This window comes from Bubalus bubalis, chromosome 19 (assembly GCF_019923935.1).
Source record: "Bubalus bubalis isolate 160015118507 breed Murrah chromosome 19, NDDB_SH_1, whole genome shotgun sequence".
Classification (NCBI taxonomy): Eukaryota; Metazoa; Chordata; class Mammalia; order Artiodactyla; family Bovidae; genus Bubalus; species Bubalus bubalis.
In genome coordinates this window covers 71461097-71477983 of record NC_059175.1, presented here as the reverse complement: position 1 = coordinate 71477983, position 16887 = coordinate 71461097, and the positions used below count along the sequence as shown (strand labels likewise).

Genomic DNA, 16887 nt, shown 5'->3' with positions numbered 1-16887 from the left:
CAGACGGAGGCGGTGGCGTCTTCAACTGGCCGGAGGGACACGCTGGCCACCCATCAGCAGGGGCATTAGGGCCTGGTCACGTACGTGCAGACGGAGCTGGGGAGCTCCAGGCCCTGTCAGACGCCGGAGGGGACGTCGTGTGGTACCGAGAAGGAAGTGGGTGTGGGGAAGGAACGCAGAGAAGCGCGGGCAGGGCCGGGAGAGAAGTTCGGAAAGCACAGGAATCTCCGGCGCGTTCTTCCGCTCCATCACCGTTCTTCCATGGCCTTCATTTGGTGCAAGGACGGTCCATGTTCGAAGGAACTTCCCCCGCCCTTCACGTCCACTCTGTGCCGCGGGAGAAGCAGCTCCCACGCGCGTCCGTGACCCTGGAGGCCGCATGGCCTCGGCCATCTGCTCCGAGCCGCTCGCTGGACCCTGACACGCTGGCCGGACGCGGGGGCGTTGCCTGGCAACGGGGCAGCGACGGGACTGGCCGCGCTCGCTCCCGTGACCGCCCCGGAAGTGGCGCTCCCGGCCCCGTCCCCGCCGAGGCGGAAGTGGAGCCACCTGCCACCGCCCGCTTCCCGGCCGCCCCTCAGCCGCACCTCAACTCCGCCGCGCCTCGGCCCATGGCCGCCTACCCGTACCGCCCGGGCCCTGGCGCCGGCCCTGCCGCGGGCGCCGCGTTGCCGGACCAGAGCTTCCTGTGGAACGTCTTCCAGAGGTGCGGCCGGGCGGGCGGGCGCGGGCAGGCCTCCCCTTCCCTCGGTGTCAGCCCCGGGCCTTGCCCGTCCTGCCCCTCGGCCCGCAGTCCGGCCCCCCTCCTGGCACTCTGGCCCCCCGGCCTGCTCCGTGTCCTCAGCTTTGACCTCCTCTCCGCCCCTGGGCACTTCCCGGAGCGCAGAGCGGCCGCCCGGAGGTTCGGCCTCCGTCCTTCTCCCCCGAGAGCAGGGCCTTTGCTCAGGGGCGAGGGTCTCCCGGGGACGCTTATTCAGTTAGGGGAGCAGAAACGCGGGCTCGCTGCAGCTGCCTCGGCCACCAGGCGGGAAGCCAGGCCCTGGCTGTGCGCAGGGGACGTCACCGCAGTGTCTTCGGTACCCGGTCGTCCTTCCAGCGAGTTGGCGCCCCATGCTAGAGTGATTCAGGGTCAGGGACTGACTTAGTTGTCTAAGAGAACCTTTTCCTCTTTGTGAAAAGGACACGATCTGGGTGGAATTCAGACAGGCTGTGGGAGAAAGGCTTGAGAGAATCGGAGAAGCAGCTTGGCCTTCAGCAGGGGGACCTCAGACAGTGAAGGAGACAGGCTTGCTTATTCCCCAGCGGACTATGGGAGTGAGATAGTCTAGCAGCCAAAGGGAAAGAAGCAGGGAAATTAATTTAGGTTGACAGGAGAGTTAAACCTTGGTTCTGGTCCTGTATTGCTTTTCCTGCACTTTGAATCGCCAGTTTAACTGATATTAATTTTGTAGGGTTGATAAGGACAGAAGCGGTGTGATATCTGACAACGAGCTTCAGCAAGCACTGTCCAATGGTGAGTGCACCCGGCCATCTGGACTCGGAACTGCAGGCCTGACCACCCGTAGTAAATAACTTCTTTCCTGGATTTCTTTTCCGAATCATTAAGACTTAATCCGTGGCCTGTGGAGGGTTTTCCTGGGTGTCCAGTCAGTGCTTCTCTGAGTCCTTGCTGAGCTTGGGGGGCAGCTGCATGGAGGTCACAGGGAAAGCCTGCGAGTTGGAGGCTGGGGTGTGGGCTTCAGGAGCACAGGGAGCCTGGCTCTGTACAGCAGACGGTCCTCTGCTTTATTGAAGGCTGTTGAATTTCTCTGGTAACTGCGTCTTTTGACTTCCGGGGAGGCACCAGGGTCCCACTGACACCAAAGAGGAAGTAACTGGGAATGCTGGTGGCCCTGCAGCCGGATCTCGGGGCTCAGGCTCTTCAGTGGATGAATGCTAGTCATCCAGACTGGGGCGAGAGGATCCCAGCTCATTGTGCCAGTTCTGGGGGCACACTTTGGAGTCACCTTTTTGCTGGTCTCAGTGTGATTAATCCATTGACGTGGACACCTTACTTCAGTAAATACCTGACTGTGTTGCCCTTCTTTTGATCCGTGAGACACCACTGTCTTTTTCTGGTCCTTAGATTTGTGGTGTCTTCCAGAGGGGTGCCATTTAAATCCGAAGAGGGATTGATTTTAAGAGGTAATGACGGTGCTGAAAGGCTCACCTTACCAGCGGGAGCAGGCTGGTGTTGTGGGAGGTGGACGGTGCCTCCCAGGCCTGCGTGTAGGTCAGAAGGGAGGCGAGCCTCCACTGTGGGTACTCCTCTGTTGCTGTTGGTGAAGGGTTGGTATTTACAGGATCATACAGGAAATACTGTCTCTAGAGGATGTCAGGCTTGACAGTTCAGCTGGTTGTTAAAGCAAATGGCTCTGTCGGAACACAGCCTTGAAGCAGGAGCCTGCTGGAGAGGGAGCGTGTTTAACCCAGCCACTGAGTGTGTATCAGGGCCTGCTCCGGTGATCCTGTGGAGTCACTTTTCTTGATTTGCCCTGAGGGATTCCTCGGCTTCTATTGGGGCTGGGTAAGAGCTTACTGGTAGTCACTGAGCTCAGAGGGAGGTAGGGACTCCCTCCCCCCACCTGCCATGGCTGCCTCTCTCTTCCCTGGGGGTGTGCTGGTTTTTGTGTGGAGCAACTTGTGATGGTTGTTCTACCTGTTTTGTGTGTATTTTATAAACTGTGATTTTTTTTTAACCAATCATATTTTCCTCTTCAAATTAGCTGCTAAAATTTTTAAATTTCTAGCTCACCAGTGCCGCAAGCTGAGAATTTTAAGAGGTGAATTTTACTGATAGTCAGGGACCCCTTACTTTCTTAGGCTTTTGTCCTCCCATCCTGCATAACCAGAGTTTGCTTTGTTTTGCTGTGCTGTGAATATCTTTGTAGATTCAATTAGGCTTTTTCTGCAGGAAGTCTGGTTATGAATGGGTGCCGGTCGCTCGTCCTTTCTCAGCCCCAGAGTAGAGGTAGGTCGCACACTGGAATCAAGGTGTGTGCCTGCATAGCTAGGCGCTCCCCCCACACCTGGTGCCGTCCAGCCTGCCTCCTCCTGTTGGCTCCCTGAAGGCACAGGCTGGCTGTGGCTCCCACCCTGACTGAGCGGGCTCCTCTCCTCCTGCCAGGACACCCACCATTGCTCCCGAGCTGGGCGGCTCCTGTCTCTGCACCCACGGCTCCTCCCTTTTCTTGGGTGCTGCCTGTTTCCTCCTCTCATTCTGCTGGAGTCGTTTCTGCAGCTGTCTCTGGCTCCTAGAGGAAGCTCCAGCCGGTCTCTCGTTTCCGGTTGTGTCATGTTTCCCGGCCTCAGTCACTGAGGATGGACACGAGTCAGTTCTCTTCCTGCTCCTCGAATTCCCAGAGTTGTTAACATTGGAGTTATTTTGACTTTCAGTTTTCTCCCCAGAATGGACCTCTGTTTTCATATTCCTAAGTTGCTTCAGTTGGGTCTGACTCTTTGTGACCCCATGGACTGCAGCCCACTAGGCTCCTCTGTCCATGGGATTCTCCAGGCAAGAATACTGGAGAGGGTTGCCATTTCCTTCTCCAGGGGATCTTCCCAACCTAGGGATGGAACCTGCATCTCTTGGGTCTCTTGCGTTGGCAGGCAGGTTCTTTACCATTAGTGCCACCTGGAAAGCCTGTTTTCATATTAGGACTAGAATATTAAGTTATTTCAGGAAATTAGTTTATTACTGGTGGAAAAACTGAAGGCACAAAACAGCATGATTTCTCTCTTCTGTTAGCTGTGTGCCTCTGAGGCACTGTTAAAATCAGATGAAACCACCACTGAAGGAGTCCTTGTGGGCCCTGCACACCGAGTCCTTTATGTCTTCTTTCCCTGGGGGAACTTTCCCATGGCTGCTCTCAGGGAGGTGTGGTTAAGAGGTGTGAAGAGACGCAGGACTGTCTTGCCGTCTGAAATAACACAGCACAAACCATCTTCAGTCAGGTACTTTTTAAAAAAATTTTTACTTCCACATTGTTACTTCGAATTATTGGAAATTAAATTTGCTCAAGCCCTTTTTTTGTGCTTCTCTAGGTTTGCAGTAACATAACATTGGTATACTTTGAGAAGGCATTTTTCAAATTGGACTTTATTTATTTATGGCTGTTCTGGGTCTCCGTTGCTGCAGAGGATTCTTTGTGGTTGCGGTGAGTGGGGTCGCTCTAGTTACGGTGCCCCAGCTTCTCACTGCGGCGCCTCCTGTCGAGGAGCACGGGCTCTGGGGTGCAGTAGCCGTGGAGCATGCGCTTAGTTGCTCTGTGCTTTGAGGGATCTTCCTGGGTCAGGGATCGAACCTGTGTCTTCTGCACTAGCAGGTGGATTCCTTACCATGAGCCACCCGGGAAGCCCTAGTTGGACTTTAAATAATAGGTCATATAATACATTCTTTTTGAGGTGTTTTTATCAAAATGGACTTCAGCTCTCCTAGAGACCCGGCAGTCGTGGCTCTTTGAGGCTGTAGGTGAAGGTGACTGGTGGGGTACAGAATTCCTGATCCTGAAGAGCCACCAGGGTCCTGGCAGAGTCCACGCGAGCCTGCAGGGTGCGCCCAGCCTGCCTGCATGGCTCCTGCCTCCCCCAGAAGGGCTGGGCAGCGGCTCTGATGCGGTGAAGAGGAAGGGGACGGCGGTGGTGCTGTGAAAGGCCCGCTCGTCCGCTGATTCCATGTGGCTGCAGGGTGCAGGACGACTCCACCCGTGCACCTCTCGCTGCAATCCAAGTCTGTGCTAACAGGATGCAGTTTCTAGAAAGAAAACTCTCTGGAGAGCAAGAAGAATATATTATCACAGAGCAGAGTGGCGTTTTTCTCCTTTAAGAAAGGGTCCAATATAAATTGGTTAAAATCGTCTGTATTCCTGAGGGTTACAGGCAAAACACTTGAGCGCCCAGTGTGACCCCCTGCCCCCGACCCGCCGCCCTGGAGCTGTGGCCCTTTCATGTTCAAATTATGGGTGAAAAGAGTTACATGTCCTCAGTGTACATGGAGATTCTGTGTGTGTTTCTGTTTTCTTTGGTTCTTGCAGATCAGACTGAGGCAAGACTTAGAGGAACAGAGAGCACATATTTCTAAGTAGAAGTCTAACAGAAAATCTTTCTCAGGCTGGCGGCTGTGACGTTCCTAGACGCGTTGGTTACCGAGGGAAGCGGGTGGGAATGTTTGAAATTGGGGTTGGCCCTGAAAGCCATGTGAGGGTCACTCGTGCCGAAGGGACTCTTCCTGCTCAGTGTGTCCTGGGCACCCAGCAGGCTCTGTTAGGCCTGCTTCTCCGTGTCGCAGTGCATTTTCTTACAGAGGTTGTAGGTCTTCAGGCTGGCGCTCTGGTGTGTGTAACAGCTAGCGTTACCCAAGCGTTGAGTGCGGCATCACTAGGGGCTGTCAAGCTTTGTCGTTCAGTCTGAGACCACAGAACCTGGCACTCAAGAGTCCATTCACTGTTGGGGTTGTCACTACCCCTTGGTTTCCATGGAGAGTCAGCCCAGTTTGGGTGACAGGAAGGGCCAGTTAAGGGACCAGGAGCCTGCCTCTGCCTCCCGAGCTGGCCAGCCTGCGGGTCTCCTGTCTCCATGCCCAGATCGGCCCAGGGTGGCCTCTGCTGTCCCCAGCTTCCCGTCATCCAGCTCTGCCAACTGGAGCTCCGATCCACCCACATGTCCCTCTGCCTCCACAGGGGCCTGGCCCTTACCTTGCAAAGTGCCTGTGTTTGCAGCATCGTTTAACTGTTTAACTCAAGTCACTTGTGTTTAAAATTCATTTGCTGACGTGACCAGGATGCCCTCCTCACAATCGGGATGAGCAGTGGGCACAGCCTCTTCCAGTCTGTGGAATCGCCGCAGCCGCACCCAGGCCCCCAGCGGGCGGTCCCTGAGGACTCTTGGTGTGGACATAGCCGGCATCAGAGCTGAGAAAGGCAGGAAGAGTCCAGCAGCTGCATTTGGTCCCTCGGGCTCCTGGTCCAGGGTGGGTTGTATCCTGTGGAAACAGCGGCCAGTGCGTGAGCAGCTGGGATGTCAGAAACCTGTGCACAGACGGTGCCTCCTCTTGGCCCCTCTGTGTATGACTCCTTTGTGGCCTGGTTTTAGTGAGCTGACCTTCCCCAGAACCTTCATATCCACCTACCCACTCTCCCTCGGACCCCGAAGAAGCCAGAGATGCCTGCCCAGCGCACAGGGGCCCTGGCTGCAGGCCTGGCTCAGGCAGAAGGGGCGGTTTCACGAGTGTCGGGGCCCCAAGGGGCCGGTGGGGTGACTTCGGGGCTCAGCGCGGCTTCCCTGGCAAAGCCCCGTACAGACTGAGGTTGAGGAGAAGTAGGGGTGGGGTGAAGGTGGGGCCACATGGGGTATCGGGGGTGTGTGTGGGCCAACTGGGCATGCTCAGAGCCCGGGGTGCTGCCCTGCGTGGGGTCGGGAGGGGCCTGTGCCCCTAGAGCTGAAGCGGTCTGTACACAGGAGGGGAGGTGGGGTGTTACTGTACAAGGGGGGATGGGGGAACACGGCACATAAAAAACATTTACCCTGGTTTTAGTCAGCATTGATCACTCTGAAAACAGATCCTTGGGCACAGAGTTACCTGGTGAACGTTCCATCGTCACAGCTTATGAAGGGTTCTAAATTACCAAATCTGTCAGAGTGAACAGTTCCCTTTATAACAAATGTTTGGTAAGATCCCACTACTGTTCTGAAATGAATCATGGAATGATGCATCCTTTTCACAGTTTCAGAAAAGATAGTGTGTTGCCAGCCTGTTACTTTAGGAGGAGCACGGAAACCTGTCTTCACGCTGTCCTTTCCCGAGCACTCCGGCAGGTTCGCTCACCACATGTGCAGCCCCTGTGGACGCGTGGACGACCCTGGCCCTGCAGCGGCGGTGCCCCTGGGCGTGGGGTTCTCTGCAGTGCAGCTGTGACAGGCCTAGTGGGGCTCAGCGCGCCTGGTGCTGTGGGCCTGGGAAGTTCAGTGAGTGGCAAGATGGCCGTCTCTAGTTACAACGTGAGGAGGGCGAGCTGCCAGGCGCAGCTCATGAGCAGCTGTGAACGTGTGGCGGGACCAGAGTGACTCTCAGGCAGTGTAGACAGGACCCTGGCTGCCCATCGTCCAGGGGCGGCCTCCCCGCTGAGACCCGTGGCTCTCAGGTCCTGATGCTGGCAGCTCCTCGCTTCTCTGGCCTCTGGGGTTGCAGACGGGATTCAGAGATTCCGCTCTGTCTTAACTCCTAATGTTTGTTTCAGGCACCTGGACTCCGTTTAATCCAGTGACTGTCCGATCAATCATATGTAAGTATGGGCAACCCTGTCGGGCCTGCGCTTCCGGCTGATTCTCTTCTGGGTGTCCCGCCCGCCCCACCATCCCTGAGCCTTCGCTCAGCATTCGCTGTGCGCCCCACCCTCATTTCCGCACACGTTTCCGTTCCCCCCGGGTTGCGTGGCTGTGACTGGAAGAAGCAGCTGAGTTCTCACGTGACGAGTCACTCAGCTGGAGTGACTTCTGTGCACACCAGGAGCACTTCGGTTTCCTGAAGAGGCAGATGGCGCACTACGTTTTGGTAGCAATGTCTCAGACTGAGATTTCCTATAGGCATCTCTATCCATTTTGCATGCAGTTGTATGTAAATGTAGTTATAAGTTTTTATTTGGACCTGGAATGAGGCTGATTTTTTTAAAATGAAAGGTGGGTCTTGCTTAAAAAAAACCCCAAAAGCCAGTAGTCTTTCTCTCATTGGAATGGGCCTCCCTGACCGAGCCCTCTAAGGAGCTCCTCCTCAGGGACACGGATCCTCTGGGGGATGGACGGGCAGCTCCAGGAACCAGACCTGAGCCTGGAGGGTTGGGGTAGGCCCCTTGACCCCTCTGCACCCCGGTTCCTTCCCGAGAGCGGGCGTGCCCAGCTTTTGAGGAACATCCTTTGGTGTAAATCGTTCTAATTGTGGATCTATCAGGGTGTTCGGCTCGCACATCCTCTTCACAGCCGCCTCACGCCTGCCTGGCTAATTAGGGCTGGTGACCACAGCCCCTGGGGACCTGCTGGCCGAGCTCCGGGCTGGTCCTGGAGGAACCCAGCCTGCGGAGCTGTGGGTGTGCCTCTGCCCTGGTTCCTGCTGAGCCGTGCCCTTTCGCTTCAGCCATGTTTGACAGAGAGAACAAGGCCGGCGTGAACTTCAGTGAGTTCACTGGCGTCTGGAAGTACATCACGGACTGGCAGAACGTCTTCCGCACATACGACAGGGACAACTCGGGCATGATCGACAAGAACGAGCTCAAGCAAGCCCTCTCAGGTTTCGGTAAAACACTTGTCTTGACTGCGTAGCTATTTCATTTTGGAGCCAAGGGCCATATGGTGTATCTGTTGCTTTGTTCAGCTTAATCATTTGAAAGTAGCCTATGTGAAATTTTTGTTTACATTGCAGTTGTACATTTTTGAGGTTTCTTTATCATACAGGCTTATATTTGACTTGGGGGCTTTTATGCGGTTTTCCATCCAAAATGAGATGAGGGCTATGCAGTCGTTTCTTTTGTGAAGTGGTGTCGCAGGCACACTGAGAATGTGGTTTTCAAAACGTTTAAAGTGAACAAGTCAAGATAAAACAGCTTACATATGTAAAGCACCTTCTGTTCCCTGACATGAGAATACACGGACCAATGATAAAATGCTCACAAAAGACGAGCCCGTGGGTTGCATGGAGTGCAGGTGTGAGCACGGAAGCCCGCATTCTCAGGTGTGTGCAGCCTGCCTGCTTGCTGTGCTGTGAGCATGCTCCTGTGGTACCTTCCAGAGCGGTCAGTAGGCCTGGTCCTGGGGCCCACGTGGGCCTGCGGGCAGCTCAGGGTTCGTGAGGAGGGACGCAGTCATCGCACCAGAATTCTGGTTTGACGGGCGTGAATCCCCCGGCCCTGTGTTCTCTGGGCCCTTCTGTTAGAGTCCAGTGTACTTTATTCTGGCTGTTTCTGGTTTTAATAACAAAGTACATTTTGGTCCTTGTGGTTATCGCTGTGCTTCTTCCCCACCCTTCTTCCTCTGCGTTTGTCCTTTATGGCTGTCTTCTCCTCTTTGTCTCTCTTTTGCTTTAGAGGCTGTGGGACCCCACAGAAGTTTGTATTGCCACCAGGCGCAGGTCAGGATTTGGGCAGGACTTCGGCCCTGGGTTCTCTGGATTGGAACTTGGAATGTGGCTGACCTTGCTGTGCCAGTAGGTGGGGGGCTGAGCGTTAGGGGCGTCCCTCACAGAGCAGTCCTGGGCAGGAGGGAGCTGGAGGCCTGGCTGACTGGAACCTGGACCCTCTAAATTCGTTTCCAGGCTGGTGATCTCGGCACCGACCACAGTGTTTCTAACCTTGTCAGGCCTGCAGCCCGCTTTTTCTTAGTGCCAGCAACCGTCATTTCCTGGACTCGGGTTGGAAACGCTGAGGTCGGCCAGCCGGTCTCTGGCTCTCGGGCCTGCAAGTCCCAGTTAGATCCAGGAGGTCAGACGCTGATAGGCTTCATGGTGCGGGGTGGAGCCAAGAGCCTCCCTGACCTTCAGCTTTTCCTGGAGAAAGGACAGACTCCGCTGCAGCATTTCTTCAGTTATGCTGCGGGGTTCCTTCCTGCCCTTGGTCCTCCATTTCTCAGGACTCCTCTGGCTCCTCGTCTCCCACCCGAGGTGACTTGTCAACCTTTTGCCGGTTACTTGTTAGTGACAAAGAATTTGCCCTGGGAGTGAAATTTCCTCTTTGGTTTCTAAGAACAAGTGTCTGTCAGTCAAGCTGGAGCTGCACTGCAGCTCAGCAGACGCATGAGGGAGTCAGGGTGGCTGAAGCCCTAAGGTGCCCTCTGACCTCTCACCCCCCTACATGGAGTCTCAGGCTGACCCTGGCAGGGCTGTGTGACCCTGAACGGCCCACCTGCTGGATTTGAGGGTCCATCTGTTCATCTTTTAGGCTTTTATTCCTATTATGTGCTCCGTAATAGGAATAAAAGAGCCTCTTGATAAAGGTGAAAGAGGAGAATAAAAAAGCCGACTTAAAACTCAACATTCAGAAACCTAAGATCATGGCATCTGGTCCCATCACTTCATGGCAAATAGATGGGGAAACTATAGAAACAGTGCAGACTTTATTTCCTTGGGCTCCAAAATCATTCTAGATGGTGACTGCAGCCATGAAATTAAAAGCCGCTTGCTCTTTGGAAGAAAAGCAATGAGCAACCTAGACAGTGTATTTAAAAGCAGAGACATCACTTTACCAACAAAGGTCTGTCTAGTTAAAGCTCTGGTTTTTCCAGTAGTCATGCATGGATGTGAGAGTTGGACCGTAAAGAAAGCTAAGTACCCAAGAATTGGTGCTTTTGAACTGTGGTGTTGGAGAAGACTCTTGAGAGTCCCTTGGACAGCAAGGAGATTAAACCAGTCAATCCTAAAGGAAATCAAGCCTGGATATTCATTGGAAGGACTGATACTGAAGCTGAAGCTCCAATAGTTTGGCCACCTGATGCAAAGAGCTGACTCATTGGAAAAGACCCTGATGCTGGGAATGATTGAAGGCAGGAGGAGAAGGGGATGACAGAGGATGAGATGGTTGGATGGCATCACCGACTCAATGGACATGGGTTTGAGCAAACTCCAGGAGTTGGTGAAGGACAGGGAGGCCTGGCGTGCTGCAGTCCATGGGGTTGCAAAGAGTCGGATGCGACTGAGTGACTGAACAGCATGTTTTGCATGCCAGGTACAGAGACCAGAAAGTAACAAGGTGTGTAAGGCAAGGCCACACACTCCACTCGTGGGGGACAAACAGTCCTGTTGTCCCTGACAAAGGCAGGCTCCCCACCACAAGCACCCCTCCAGCACTCCCGCCCAAGCCCTGCACCCAGACCCTGGCAGCCTGAAGCCAGCGTGGTTTGAGGGGACGTCACACGGGGGCAGTGAGCCTCTGCTCACTCGTCACCCTCGTCGGCTGCTTTCCGTCTTGTGCTGCGCCTGCTCTGCCCCTTTTAATGCAGCGGAGCCCAAGCCCTGACACCCACACACCGACTCTGCGTCCCGGAGCCCGGGCCATCAGCCATCAGCCACCCTGCCCAGGTCAACAGCATCTTTACGGTCAGGTTGACCAAGTTACGGCCCTGACAGGGCCACGGCAGCCCCCACCCGTCTCTGTGCCATTCGCCCTGTCTGTCCTCTGCCATAGTTTCTAACTGGCATTGGCTTTTCTTCCTAGCACTGCGAGTGGGTGCTGGGTGGCCAGTGGAGGCAGCAGGCCGCCTCGCTAGCTCTTGGGGAAGGAGGGCTAGTTCCCTCCGCTGGAAGTGCAGCCTTGGGGGAGGGGGCATTCTGGGAGGACGTGCATGACACCCAATGAGGTGGCCAGCCCTTCCTGCTGGCTACAGGACACACAGTGGTCTCCACCTGCCTCACTGGCCGAGAACAGGCTGCTGAGGTGGGTCCACATGTGGGACTCGGAGGGCGGAGCCGGCCTAGTGGCTCATCGGGCCCAGTGGCACCTGCCTGGTTCCACAAGCCCCGCTCTCCATGATGCTGTGTCCCTGTGGCCATCTCGCCGGCCTTCCCCAGCCTGGCCTCTGTCTGGCCACAGGCTGTGCCAGGTGTAGGAGGGTCCTGTCTGCTGCTCAGCTGCAGGGCGGGGGCCTGGATTAGTTCACGGATGTGAGGAGCTCGCTGACCACTCTGGAGGGTACTGTCACGTGTGTGCACATTTGACTTTTTCAGTAAAGTGATGAAGCGCTTATAGAGGTAATTAACTGTGACATTCACTCAGATAATAGGTGTACATATCCTTGCAAAGATTCCAGCGGGACTGAAAAATGGTAAAAATATTTTGCACCTGGATGTTGTCTCCTGAATAAGTAAGGAAGCCACGGTCACACAGGTGGTGAGACTGGGGGCGGGGAGGGCAGGGCTGAGAGAGCCAGGGCATCCCTGCTGCCCTGCTGGGGGCCAGGCCGCTCGGGCATTGGAGGGGGAGTCAAGGCACCAGGATGGCCCTTCCGGAGCTCCATCGGATCCCGCGCCCTCATACGTTGATGTCTTGATGCCAGTGAGCAGCTGATGCAGGGGAGGGACCATCAGTTAACTTCCTGTCCTTAAGTTTACACTTTGTCTCCTTGGGAGCCTTAGTGAGCTTTTATTTTGCAAAGCATTCTCTAGCAGCGAATAATCCAGGACAGCTGAGTTATTCACAACTTCACGGCTAGCTTGTTAACAATGAAGTAAAATTTACCAATGAAGGCTTGTAAGAAGGCTGACATTCCAGAAGCCCCTGCAGGGCCACTGTAGCGCTGGAGTTGGTGTGAATGAGTGATTCCGTGGTCCCTCCAGGAGGGCACCTCCGTGGGGCCAAGGGCACAGTGCAGAGACTCTGCAGAGCTCTCAGCGCCTTGCCGTGTGCTTGCCCCCGGGCCTGCCTGGGGGGCCCACGTTGTGTTCTTGGGGGTTGGGTGGGGGAGACTGGGTTCTGGGGTGGGCGTGGGGTTGACTCTGCCCGCCCCCCTGCAGGGTACCGGCTCTCTGACCAGTTTCATGACATCCTCATTCGGAAGTTCGACCGACAAGGCCGGGGGCAGATCGCCTTCGACGACTTCATCCAGGGCTGCATCGTGTTGCAGGTACCGCCGCCGGAAGGCCCGGGGTGGTGGGCAGTGGGTGCCCAAGGCCCCGCGCTTGGGCAGTTGAAGCGAGTCAGACACATAAGACTGGCTCTAGAAGCTACAGAAGTGAGTGTGCTTCTTGGAGAAGTAACTAGTTCTCCTGATAAATGGAGGTGTAGACAGCGTGTCCCTCCTCCCCTGGAAACCCTGAGAGCCATCCATTTGGAAGGGATCCAGCGGGCGGTTCACATGAATACCTGGTGTTGTGTTGTGTTTCTTCCTGAGAATTGGAGAAGGTTCTGTCGTGAGGCTCGCTCTGCGCCCTTCACGGGAGGCTTGCTCCCCAGCGAGAGTCGGGAGCAGTGCCTGGCAGGCTGCTGATCGCAGTGCCCACTGCCTCGCAGGCCCCTCTGAGCTGGCTCCTCCTGCGGTCCCTCGGCTTTGCCCAGGAGGAACCGGGCGCGGGATGCCCTCCAAGGGTGGAGGTGGCAGCACTGGACCCACCTGGCTGCTCCCACACGGGCCGCTCCTGTCCCCAGGCGGGGCGCCAAGTTCCTTAGATTTCAGCTTTAGAAAGCACGGTGAATTGGTGTAAACCTTTTCTTCATTGTGAGAAGGCTCAATAATAATAATAGCGAAGACAACCCTGTGCCCATTGTTTAGAGTCAGCAGTTACCAACTCACAGCCAAGTCCATATAATACTCCACTCGCTCATAATTCTGACACAGTTCCATTTGTGGGAAGCAAATGTGTTTTCCAGAAGTATTTCAGTAGAACCCGGCCCTGAAAGACACCCTTGCTGTTTACATCCAAACTATTTTGTTGTCAAATTTTGTCGTCTTTAGAATCTGCAGAGAAGATTCTAAAATCAGGCATAGAAATAATATAGAAATGGAGAAGGCAATGACAACCCACTCCAGTACTCTTGCCTGGAAAATCCCAAGGGTGGAAGAGCCTGGTAGGCTGCAGTCCATGGAGTCGCGAAGAGTCGGACACGACTGAGCGACTTCACTTTCCCTTTTCACTTTCATGCATTGGAAAAGGAACTGGCGACCCACTCCAGTGTTCTTGCATGAAGAATCCCAGGGACAGCAGAGCCTGGTGGGCTGCCGTCTCTGGGGTTGCACAGAGTCGGACACGACTGAGAGACTTAGCAGCAGCAGCAGAATTTGCGGAGAGGTGTGCAGGGCACGCGGTCTCAGTGGAACTGGTGACTTGGGGGGCACTCTCAGGGCTCTCCTTGTCGCAGTGATGGTTGAATGACTGAGCTTTCTCTCCCTGACCTGCTGTCCTGATTTCCTGGGGAATCTGGGCCCGCCAGGCCCTGTGCTTCAGTGACTCATTGGAATGCCAGGTGTCTCCCTCTCAGGGTCTGGTGAGGTGAGATTACAGGGCTTCCCTGGTGGCTTAGACAGTAAAGAATCTGCCTGCAATGCTGGAGATCCAGGTTCGATCCCTGGGTTGGAAAGATCCCCTGGAGGAGGGCATGGCAACCCATGCCAGTATTCTTGCGTAGAGCATCCTGTGAACAGAGGAGACTGGCAGGCTACAGTCCACGGGGTCACAAGGAGTCAGATACGACTGAGCGACCAAAACTTTCACTTTTATGCTGTCAGAATATGTCAGGAATAGGTGTGATGTAGAAATTTCACCAGGATCTGTGGGGTTAGGATTTTCACTTGAGGTTATGTCCCCTAAGTAACCAGCTGATCCCTATGTCTGCATAAGCAAAGGTCATCCTGTGTCGCTTTCAGCCCCTGGAGTCCCCACTGCCTGCAAACTGAGCACAGACCGTGGGCCGCCCGCGGCCTGCCGCTGTCTGGGCCTGGTGCCCCTGCCCCCACCCCCTGGAGAAGGAACCCAAACTCTGCACAGACACGGGGGTCAGAAAGGAAAGGCTCAGCTGCAGGCCACCTGCAGAAAGTCCTCAGGAGCCCTCAGAGGTCTTCTTCCATCTGCCCCTTTCGAGAAAGAAAAAGCCTTATTGAAAGTTGTTTTTATATGAAGCCATGTGAAAAGTGGTAGAAATCTTCAAGCACAAAGAAAGGGAAATGATGCCATGCCCTCCCAGCAGAGGGCACTGCTACTGTGGTTTCTGTGGTCTGTGTCACACCAGAGTTGGCCACATAGGAAGCTCCAGTTCACCCCCGCTGACTGTCACCTCTGTCAGCTTGTTGATTGTTGGCCATCGACCTGCCCAGCTCAGGGCAGAGAGGGCTGGAACTGGAGCCGGGAGCGGGAGGCTCAGCTCACACACAGGCCAGGCTGCAGCCTTGCTCAGCCCTGGGGCAGGTGGACAGGCCGCCAAGGTCTTGATGAGCCTGGGCACTGTCTTCTCCAGTCTGGGCTCTTCCGAACCCATGGTGGTTTCCAGCTTCTGTCATTCAGGGCAGCACTGACCTAGCTGCCCCAGTCTCTGTTGTCCAGTGGCTAGACTTGTGAACAGACTGAGGGGGAGCCCTGGGGGCTGGTCAGCCAGGAGGAGATGGGGAGGGTGGGCATCAAGGCGAGGGCCTGGGCTCGCACAGGAGACCCCGCCCTTCTTGGGGCATCAAGGCAAGGGCTTGGGCTGCACAGGAGACCCCGCCCTTCTGGCTCTACAGCCAGGCTTCCCCCGGGGGGCCCCACTGGGGTTTGGTTTCCCTTCGTTCTGAGCAGCCTGTCACCAGAACAGGGATGAGCCTTCAGGGAAGGCCCTGGGAGAACGGTCTTATGATGGCAAAGGAGGACCCGGGCACATCACCCACTGTGGGGAAACCTTGTTCTGGGGCCAGAGGCCCTGCCAGGGCCCGGGGCTGTGGCCCACACACTGGGCTCCCCCTGTCGTCCGTTGTCCTGCCTGATCCCCCCCATCTCCTGAGTGGACCGGCCTGCCCTGTGGGTGGTCAAGGACACCTGCCCTGCGTCCCTGCGCTGGGGGTGTGGGATGTGGAGACAGGGACTCTTCTGAAATTGGGTTCCTGAATGTCTATTTACCAATACATTGTGTTCCTTCTGTTGGTAAGTGTCAGGTCTAAATACCTGCTGTTTTTCCTCAGAGGTTGACGGATATATTCAGACGCTACGATACAGACCAGGACGGCTGGATCCAAGTGTCATATGAACAGTATCTGTCCATGGTCTTCAGCATCGTATGACCCTGCCTTTCTGCAAATACCAGCATGACTTATGGGAAAAAAGACTGAAAATGCCAAATCTCGTACCTTTAATGAAACAAGCACCAATGTAGTTAGATACAGTTCTTTCTTTAGATTTTGTATAACTACTATTTGGGGACCCAACTGTATATATGTGGATGAGCTGGTTAACGTTTCCCAGTTGTGACAATAGTTCTGTCTTTCCTCAGACATTTGACATGAGGCTAGTTTCCTCAGATACAGACATTTGATATGAGGCTGTTAATTGTGCCATGAGGTAACATATAATAATGTTTCAGGTATTCTGCTTGCAAAAAACTTATCATGTGCTTTTTCAGATAGCTCTAGTTCTAGAGTAGAAATACTTTATTAGCCAATAGGAACTTTAAATAATATGGAACTTGCACAGAAGGCCACTCATGTGCCTTACTTTTTAAAGGGGGTTCACTGTACTCACTTGAACGTGCGGCGTAAGCGTAAAGCACACGTACCCTTGTGCCTGTCCGTCTCAGCTGCGCTCACCTGGAGCTCTGAGGGGTCTGGCAGCCCGGGGTGTCCCCTGGCCCTGGTCATGGGAATCCCAAGATTTGTCATCCTCTGTGACAGGAGTTGCTTTACATTTGGTAAAACTTCTTTGGAAATACAGATCCAAATTTGATTTGGAAAGGAGTGGTTTTTCTTCCACTTACTAATGATGTGCCTCTGTCCTCTGATGGGCTTGATCAGAGTTTGTCACGCATGAAGGTGTGCAGGGGGTGCGCCAGCCCTTCCCCGTGCGCTTGGTGCCCAGCCAGCCCAGGCTTCCTGCGCTGCCCCCAGACTCGCCTCGGGCTCCTGTGCCCGCCCCCTTTAAAATGCGCCTCCCTAAACCAGGATTCGGGGTGGGCCTCTGGGCGGTGTCAGCGACCCATAAATGGATCTGGGGTGCCAGAAACTGGGGGTCCATTTTGGGGGACCTGTGCTGGTAGGAGATCGGAGCCTGAGGGACTGTGGATTTTATCTGCAGTGTGATTACAAGGAACGTCATTGAACACAGTACCTGGGGTTGAGATGAAGAATCTATTGGGCTCCGACTGGCCTTGTGAGCTCATGGACGAAGGTCCAAGGGGTTCTCTGAGGATTCCACGCCTT

At 54.9% G+C, this 16887-nt stretch overlaps 1 protein-coding gene across 3 annotated transcripts; it reads left to right on the top strand.

Moving 5' to 3' along the window:
* The first annotated feature begins 509 nt into the window (after positions 1 to 509).
* PDCD6 (programmed cell death 6) lies at positions 510 to 16422 on the top strand. 3 transcript variants are annotated; one of them, XM_025270783.3, is made up of 6 exons: positions 514 to 706; positions 1452 to 1513; positions 7275 to 7319; positions 8165 to 8317; positions 12527 to 12636; positions 15658 to 16422. In XM_025270783.3, the coding sequence occupies exons 1-6, from the start codon at positions 612 to 614 to the stop codon at positions 15754 to 15756; spliced, it is 564 nt and encodes a 187-aa protein (XP_025126568.1). In that variant the 5' UTR covers positions 514 to 611; the 3' UTR covers positions 15757 to 16422. The 3 variants fall into 3 exon arrangements, with proteins under 3 accessions (XP_025126569.1, XP_025126568.1, XP_025126567.1); XM_025270782.3 differs by having other exon boundaries at positions 517 to 706; positions 8165 to 8323; XM_025270784.3 differs by lacking the exon at positions 8165 to 8317 and having other exon boundaries at positions 510 to 706.
* The last annotated feature ends 465 nt before the right edge of the window (positions 16423 to 16887 follow it).

What these genes read in the sequence shown, in the direction of transcription:
- PDCD6 (XM_025270782.3), top strand. Translation starts at nt 612, where the DNA reads ATGGCCGCCTACCCGTACCGCCCGGGCCCTGGCGCCGGCCCTGCCGCG. An exon ending in GCAAGCCCTCTCAGGTTTCG is followed by an intron (nt 8,324 to 12,526) that starts GTAAAACACTTG and finishes GCCCCCCTGCAG; the next exon opens with GGTACCGGCTCTCTGACCAG. An exon ending in AGGGCTGCATCGTGTTGCAG is followed by an intron (nt 12,637 to 15,657) that starts GTACCGCCGCCG and finishes GTTTTTCCTCAG; the next exon opens with AGGTTGACGGATATATTCAG.